The 8,668-nt window shown below is 31.8% G+C and overlaps 1 protein-coding gene across 1 annotated transcript; it reads right to left on the bottom strand.

Moving 5' to 3' along the window:
* Positions 1-1,323: 1,323 nt before the first annotated feature.
* LOC133192936 (rootletin-like) lies at positions 1,324-7,979 on the bottom strand. Its single transcript, XM_061328940.1, has 11 exons — positions 7,777-7,979; positions 5,711-5,794; positions 5,087-5,251; positions 4,866-4,970; positions 3,631-3,768; positions 2,916-3,053; positions 2,587-2,733; positions 2,307-2,505; positions 2,091-2,183; positions 1,870-1,965; positions 1,324-1,787 (listed from the first exon to the last, which is right to left on the bottom strand). Exons 1-11 carry the CDS (start codon positions 7,977-7,979, stop codon positions 1,494-1,496), a joined length of 1,662 nt encoding a protein of 553 aa, XP_061184924.1. The 3' UTR covers positions 1,324-1,493.
* Between the last annotated feature and the right edge of the window lie 689 nt (positions 7,980-8,668).

Here is an 8,668-nt window from a genome sequence, read left to right on the forward strand (position 1 = left end):
AAAAATATCTAAAATTTGAAACTTATTTGGTCATTAGGGGGCGTGCTATTCCAGTAGAAGCGATGTTTTCTGTTACACATTGTCTGAATTTTAACTTTTAATAGCTGATCAATATGCCAAATAAAAATTAGAATTATAATCAAGCATAGTCATTTAAAAAAAATCAAAGGATACTAAGTTCATTTTGTTTAAGATTTTATTGACAAAAACAGTTCTCTGAGGGTGGTACAGGAGCTTGAACATAACACGTAACCAGATTGAATTAATTTATTTTATGCATTAAAGATTCAGTGTTTGGCGAAATATCTCGACAGGGGATGCTTACTCCTCCTAGGCATCTGATCCTACCGTTAGTGTTTCCAAGGGTCCGTGTTCGTGCCCTTTTCACGATCCGTTTTAATTACTGGATTAATCAGATTGATCACCGTTATCTTTACATTTTATATTTCTTGTCCTTTGAAGATGAAAGTTCTTTATATTTAGTATAGCTGTCAATCGCTGAAGGTTGAAGAGCACCTAAAAACTCATATGCTCTTTAGGTAATTGATCAGACTGCTGCTAATTATATACAGACCACGCTTGAGGTCTTAATGAATATGCTGTAAAACTTCGCAAGGGAATGCTGGAAAGTATTGAGTTTAGTAAGCATAGTAGGTGGCTCTTTAGATTGAAAGGAGTAAAGTATTTGGCTATTAGTAATTATTGAAAAAAACACAGAGTAAATAGAAACCCTTAATTGCAAGTGTTGAGGTATTAAATGATATTAATTTCCCTAACAAAAAAATTACTACAGTTACCCAAAGTTAACTATAGTAAATACTTTGGTACTTTGAATTACTATGAAACTTTAATCATGGACTTTTTGGCATTTTATAGGGCCAAAAATATCTTAATATTTTTACACCAATGATAATAATTTTAAAATAATTTGTAACTATACAAGTATTACTTCTTTTTAATACGTTTATTGGAAAATTGCATGCAAGACTTGGGAAAATCAAATATGAAAATTTGAAATTCATAGTAAAAATACTTTGATATACTATAGTCAAAACTTATTACTAATGGTTAAAACTTTGTAATTATTAACTAAAGTAAACTATAGTTAACTATAGTAAACTATATAGTTAACTACATTAAACTGTAAACTAGTTTTGATAAGCTTGTCATGGTGTATCTTCTAAAGTTAACATTTACAATTTTCTTAATCAAATTGTAATTTCTCACCAAAAAAAATTCAAATAGATTTAAATGGCCATTCAGTATTTGTGAAAAAAAGTTTGCTCAATAAAAGGACAATTATTACTGAAGGGATAGCTTTATTTAAAAAAATCATTGTAAATGTATTTAATTTGATTTCTGAATGAAATGTGAAGTATTCGAATAAGCTTTAAATATATCACAGGCTTAATTTGACATGATGATAAATTTTAACCACAGTAATGGTTAACCAAGTTCACACTATGATTTTAAGCAATTGTCCTAAAATATTATCATGGAGAATGTTTTGGCTGTGCTACACCTTTTGACAATAAAGGCCCTTTCTCGTGCAAGTATAGTGCAGGCCAGACAATAAAATCTAGATATCCTCCTGTTTTGGTATATCTCCTTAAGATATCTGTGTTGAATTCCGTTCCCCGTCTGAATTCAAACCGGACAAACAAAGGTGGATCACGGATCTTCATTCTCCAACACAGGCTTGCACATTGGCGTGCATACAGCTTTGTTTTGGGGGACACCGAGATGTCCACGTTCTTCAGAATTGATGGAAGTCTCGCCAGAAACATCTAAATATTAATATAGGCTTTTGCATTAGCCTTCTCTTGACATCAAGTATTCTAGGCAGTCTGAAAATGTTGAAAAGCTTACCTTTTCTATGACTGGACAACATGCATTGCTCAAAGACAGCCTTAAATCTGCGAGGGCTTTCTGCACTGGTACATCAGCACAGGTGATCGTACAGGTCTACAATTAAAGATAGATCCGAGATACCGGTGCATATTTTTTATCTTACATTTCATGAAAAAAATACTGCACTTTTAAAAAAGCACTTGTTGGATTATTCAGTAAAGAAACATAAATTTTCAAACCTCTTCTGTAGTTTCATCTTGAAGTGTGAAGACTGCCTCTTCAATTTTTCTCCCATAAGTTTGTTCCGTGTGGACACAAAAATCATATGCATCCTAATTTAAAAAAAAACATACAATATGTTTTTTAAATCTATCTATCTATCTATCTATCTATCTATCTATCTATCTATCTATCTATCTTTCTTTCTTTCTTTCTTTCTTTCTTTCTTTCTTTACCTTCAGGATTTTTAACAGGACTTGAATAGTTTCCTCTTCGTTGTTGTAAGTATTGTTCAGTTCTTCAAAAGCGTCAGTCCACTGGTTGTCGTACAACTCGGAGAATTTCTCTGTTATTTTTGTTGGACGATTGGTGTCACTAAGGTCAGTTATTGCAGCGTTCCCATGTGTTAATTTTGCACCAGCTATTTTACTTAACCTGCAAAATAAATAGTGAACACATTAATACACCTTGAACTTTATTTTATTCTACTTTGTATGAATATTTAGTAATATTTACCTTGTTAAAGCGTTGTCTTTTTCCCTTGAAATTTCTTCAATTTCTTCGTGTAGCATGTTATTATCGGTGGTTAGTTGATATATTTTCTCTTTAAGGCCTTCTATTTCTGCTTGAGTACGTTTTAGTTGTAGAATTATCTCGGGCTTTCTAATAACGATAAAATTTTATTTGAATGCTTGACACTCAGAGCCTATATTGTATATTACTAGTATACATTTCATACAAACATAGTGACATTGCTTATAGCAAAGTTAAATGTACTTCCTTAATAATTCATGCTTAAAGCGCATTCATATATCTTGCACATTTATTACCAAGTGTTTCTTTACCTTTCGCTTGTCAGTCTTACGATCTCCTCTTGGAAAATGTTGAGTTGATTTTGAAGTCGTTTATTATCTTCTTGCAAACTCTCATTTTCCTTGTGCATTTCTGTGGTATCTATATAAGCCTGTTCCCTTTCTCGAAGTCTGAAATTAATTCAACGAACCATCACACTCAAAAGAAAGAAATTAAAATCAAAAATAATAAAGTGTCAGGCATATTGAATAGATAAGCAAATTAAACAAAGCATAAAAATGGTCCAGAAGTGGGAGATTGTTTGAGGGGGGAGGAGGGGGGTAAGGGGTTTCAAAGACCTTCCCCGTATCGGGTATTGCTATTCATTACACATAGATTACTGAAAGATGCAAAAGTTTAGCTAGGCATATATTATTTATCAAATCAAATGGACCAATGAAAATTCCGAATCAGTCTCTATGTCTTTGCATGTCTCTACAATCGCTACAGTCTCTACATACACATATACGTCTTCTCAGCCACTTTTTTTTCCTAAACACAGCCAACTAACCGTTTCTTTTAACTTTTAAGTTGTATTCGACACGTTGAAAGTCTACATTTTTATTTCTTAGTTTCTTATCGGCGTTTATTTTCAAAATAGATTTAAAGTTTAATCACTTTATTTGTATGTTAGTAACTTTAACTAGACGTTTACCTCTATATAGTATTTAATTATTACTAAGACTCTTTAATTTCAAATCTATTTACCTTTTGACCAAGTTGTCGTTTTCTTTCGATATTTTTTCAATTTCTCCGTTGAGTTTGTTGTTCTCGGCTGTGAGTTTTGATATCCTTTCTTGCAAGATTTCAGACTCTTTTTGAGTATATAGATCAGCTGGATGTTGTCTAATAAAGATAGTTTAGTTTACAATTGATACATAACTTTTATATGTATGCAGATACACCACAATATTTAGACTTTTTGCACTGTTTTGTACGAATGGAGGGAGGGGGGGGGGGTGAGAGAAGGTGGTTGTATCGAGAAGAATCTTGGTATATTGATTGATTCATATTGTAGAATTTGCTGTTGGTATTGGCGTTATGAGTTTTCGGTGGTTCCCTCTTTTAAACGCCATTTTCAACTAATTATTCATAATTTTGCCAGTGGAATCGTTCCTTTCTCTGACTCTTAACTTTATTAAGACTCTGAGCCATGTTTTACAAGAGAACTTTCGACTAAAACCAAAATGTAATTTTGCAAATAACTTTCCTTTTTTCGTTAACGTGACAATAGTTTTATTCTTTTGAAAAAGGATTTAGAAAGTTACAATTGCCTCAAATTTTTGGTCTTAGTCGTAAGTTCTTTTGTATAACGAACACCTGACTCTCAACTTTATTAAGACTCTGACTCTTTATTAAATACAACTTATTAGAAGATGATCATTGAAAACTATATATTTGGTTTGTTCCTTCGTCCCTTCGAGAATTTTTCACTCATATGGAGAAGCCACCACTTGCCGGTGGAGAGATTCAAATTTAGACTTGTATTCGGCACTAACGGCCTTTGAGCAGATAGGGATCTATTCTCCTCCCTGTAACTGCTGCAACACGGGACCTCTTTTTACATTGTCTCATCCAGGACAATTCGAACCTGCGACGTAAGGATCAACTCCTTACTCCGCGACTCTAGAGCAAAGTCAACTCTCGCGGGCGACCTATATTTGGGAGACTTGAGCCCATTTACATAACTCCTTTGTTCTTTTTTACTTTTAATTAATAACTTCATTTCTGCAATTTATTTCAATCTTTATTTACAGGATTTCATCGTGATTTTGATGTGATTGAGAACTCATGTGATATTTTATAAGAATATCCTTACAATGATATGAATTGACATTTCAGAACTACGTAGTATTTTTTGACTTTTGAAAAGTTTAGTGCATTTATATTATTTAAGTTTATACATGAAAATACATACTTACTTTAACAATGACCATGCTTACCCGAGTTTTAAACTTTGGATTTCGTGTTGAAGGTTACATATTTCTGTCTTCAAAGATTGCACCAGTTCCTTTTCGGTTTTCAATAGCCTTTCTAGTGACTCGATCCTACAGAAAAAAAAATGAATGCATGTTCTTTATATGCATATAATCGAAACGTCTTTAAATATATTAATAATTTTAATTCATATATGTATACAAAAGTTTCGTATATCATTAGTTACTTTTGTTGGGATTTCTTTATGCCGAAATTCTCCTGCACTTTATGTAGTTGTATTTGAAGATCTTTGATCGTATCTATTTTTTCTTTCATTTCTGCAGAATGAATCTGTTTTTGGATAACCATAGCGTGTTCCGTTTCCTCCCTCTCCTTAACAAGGATGTCCATTCTAAACGTAAATATGCAATGAAATTAATCGTATTTTCAAAATCAATTATTTGGTTGCATTGATTATAAATTGTGCCGTCAATTTGCAAACAACAAACAATTTAATGTAATACCCAATGAGTCATCATGAAACATCATCTTGAACATCAATAAAACATATATATAATCTGTCAATAAATTTCCCCTTTAAAGCAAAGTTAATGGGGGAAGGGTATAGCTCAAACAAACATCTTTAAATTTAAATAATTTTATACATAAATTTTAACCTGCTCATTTTTAAAAAAAAAAATATTTAAAGGTGGAATAATTACATAAAATTATGATTTATTGAATTAAGTTTTATACAGTCCTCAATCTGATGAATTAATTAAATAATTCATCATTTTTACATGTAATTACATCCAGGACTGTTTCAGGTTAAGAAACTAAAAATTATTAGTGAGAGTTAACTTCACGTTACTTTTGATTTTTTCTTCGTTCTCTCTCGATCCCTAGACTCAGAGTACCAATGATAACATCTCGTTTTCTCAGCTGTTCCTGTAAACTTCAAAAATATTTTCTTATTTAAATTTGACTTCTGGGGAGAAAAAAAGATCCAATGGAGTTCACGATATTGTTGAAATAAATCCATTTTTGATATGTATTTGTTCTTTCTGACTCTATGCAAACTGTAAACCAAAGTTTGGCATTAATCAGTAGATCACAAAAGAATTTGCGATTATGAATATAAAACAGGAGATAGAATATGAGGTCCAAGGTGGTCCCATTCTTGCCCATTTTCCAAACTCTAAAATTGAAAACAAAATTGACTGGCTCAAATAGTTCCTTTTTATTTCTATTTTATGCGCATTGTTTTTTTAATTCCCAAAGGCCCTGATCTGAAACAAACTCAAATTTAAATTACTTGAGGATGCATCCGTATATTAATTTGACTTATCATGGCTTTGTTGAATTAAAGAAAGAATTTTAATGATCTTCCTTATACATTCCTATGTAAAACTTTGATCTACTAATGAAACCCTACCTATCCCCAGGAGACATGATTTGAGAAACTTGAATGTTCAATACCTGAGGATGCTTCCATATTAATATGGCAAAGCATGGCTCTGTTGTTTTTTAGACGATTTTTTACCTATATATTCCACTGTAAAACTTTCATCGTCATTTGTAGCCACAACCTACTCCATGATTTGAACAAATTAAATTCATAATACCTGAGAAAGCTTCAATATAAATATGACTAATCATGGCTCTTTGAAAAGATATTTATTAAAGATTGTTCCCTGTATATTTCTATGTAAAACCGTGATTACCTATTGTAGTCCTTCCTATCCCTTGGGGTCATGATTTGAACAAATTTTGAACTACACAACCTGAGGATGCTTCCAAAAAATGCATTACTAATCATGACTTTGCTGTTCTTGAGAAGAGGATTTTTTCTTATTTATTCCTATGAAAAAACTCTGATTTTCTAATGTAGCCCCTAGCTTTGAGGGTCATTATTTGTATAAACTTGAATCACACTACCCAAGGATGCTTCCATTTACATGTACGTGTAATTATGATTAATCATGGCTTTGCTGTTCTTGAGAAGATTTTTGAATTAGTTTTCCTTTGTATTAATTTGTAAAAATTTTATCCCCTTTGTGACTCAATCTTTCCCCCAGGGGTCAGATTTGAACAAACGTGAACCTACACTATGTAATGAAACTTTTACTTAAGCTTTCTACTTTTCTGGCCCAGTAGTTCTTGAGAAGACTTTTAATGATGTTATAAAATTCTAATTCTTAATTATTTCCCCTTGAAAGACATCAATGCTCTTTTTTAAACAAACTTTAGTCCCCTTCATTTAAGGATGCTTTGTGGCAGGTTCAGTTGAAATTGACCTGGTGGTTCTTGATAAGAAGTCGAAAATATGAAAATGCGAAAAGACAACAGACAGACGCCGGATAAAATTTGATCAGAAAAGCTCACTCAGGTGAGCTAAAAATAATGAAAATTAAAATTGATGGCAACTACTGGTCTAATGGTTAAGATTAGTTTTAAATGACATAGAATCTTAAAATTTGCAAGAAATATTTATATACTCTGGGTTGTGCCCTTATTTCTAAATCTAATTAATTAATTGATTTTTTTTATTTAGAAAAACTAAAACATTGTAGAATACAGCACAAATTTTCTTTAGTATTTTTGCCTTGAATATATGAATTACATTAAACAATTCAATTAAAACATATTGATTATACATGTATGTAACTTTCTTATCTTGCTTAAATTTATTATTATTATTATTATTATTATCATTATCATCATCATCATCATCCATTTGCTCTAACCTTTTAGTACAGTAACTATAGTGTTCTTGACTGCATTTTTTAAATCATTTTTATAATCAAAGGGCAATATAACTCTGTTAGGTTAAACATATTCTGATAGTCAGTTTAATAGTCTCATGGATGTAAAAAAAATCAATTTATGCAGTTTTTGTAATGGTAAGATAAGATATTAAGATGACTATCAATTTACCTTTCTGAAAACTCCATAATTTCCCCCAGGAAATTGTACATAAAACATGATGCACACACAGGAGGTAATGGAGAATCGTACTGATTATAATCCCACTCATCTGTATCTGATGAAGACCACTCATCTGAATCTGATGAAGACCACTCATCTGAATCTGATGAAGACCACTCATCTGTATCGGATGAAAACCACTCATCGTCCATGGTACTGCTGGAAAAATTAAGCAAAATGTGACAAATCGAAGTAAAGCTAAACATTAAAGATGTGTAGCATGTAATTTTGTCTTTAGTTCATTTCAGGGACACGTACGCGAAGGAATATTGTAAACCAAAGTACAGTGCCATGCGTGGAAAATTTTTATAGAATTGAAACTTCCTGTGAGCATGATCAGTTATCAATTCAAGTAATTTAAAACAGGTTTCATGCGACAAAAGAAGGATATCGCTCTACAAGCTTATAATGCATTCATGAAATCTTTGTATACCAAAATGATCTTGCAATGCATAATAAGAATTCTCTTGAGAAGGTCATAGTACATGATTGCTTCCACCACATTATAAACGATATGAAATAAATTTTGACTTGCAATTGTTTTCAAAGAAAACATCATTTTAGTTTCATCATTTTTATGCCAGACTAGGTACATACAATAAATAGATTACTTAAAAAACACGTATGGCATGCTTTTTCAAAGTCTACGCATGTTTACACACTGTCATTAAATTTTGGCCATTGCTTTCAGGGCGATAAGGAGTTGATAGAGAACGACCATTTGACTAGGAAGGGGGAGGCTGACAAAATTTTTCGAGTCAGAGTTCTTATAAAAGCAGAAAGGTTTTGAAATATCACTCCTAGTTTGAAAGCAAAGGTACTTATGTGTTTTGAGATAAAA

This window comes from Saccostrea echinata, unplaced genomic scaffold, assembly GCF_033153115.1.
Source record: "Saccostrea echinata isolate AGI-Se365-2 ecotype Australia unplaced genomic scaffold, CSIRO_AGI_Sech_v1 ptg000025l, whole genome shotgun sequence".
Taxonomy (NCBI): Eukaryota; Metazoa; Mollusca; class Bivalvia; order Ostreida; family Ostreidae; genus Saccostrea; species Saccostrea echinata.

Excerpts from the sequence above, each read along its gene's own strand:
- LOC133192936 (XM_061328940.1), bottom strand. The coding sequence starts at position 7,979 with ATGGACGATGAGTGGTTTTCATCCGATACAGATGAGTGGTCTTCATCA. Across the intron at positions 3,769-4,865 it reads ATCCAAAGTTTAAAACTCGG|ACAACATCCAGCTGATCTAT; the intron begins GTAAGCATGGTC and ends TATCTTTATTAG. Across the intron at positions 2,506-2,586 it reads AAAGACAACGCTTTAACAAG|GTTAAGTAAAATAGCTGGTG; the intron begins GTAAATATTACT and ends TTTATTTTGCAG.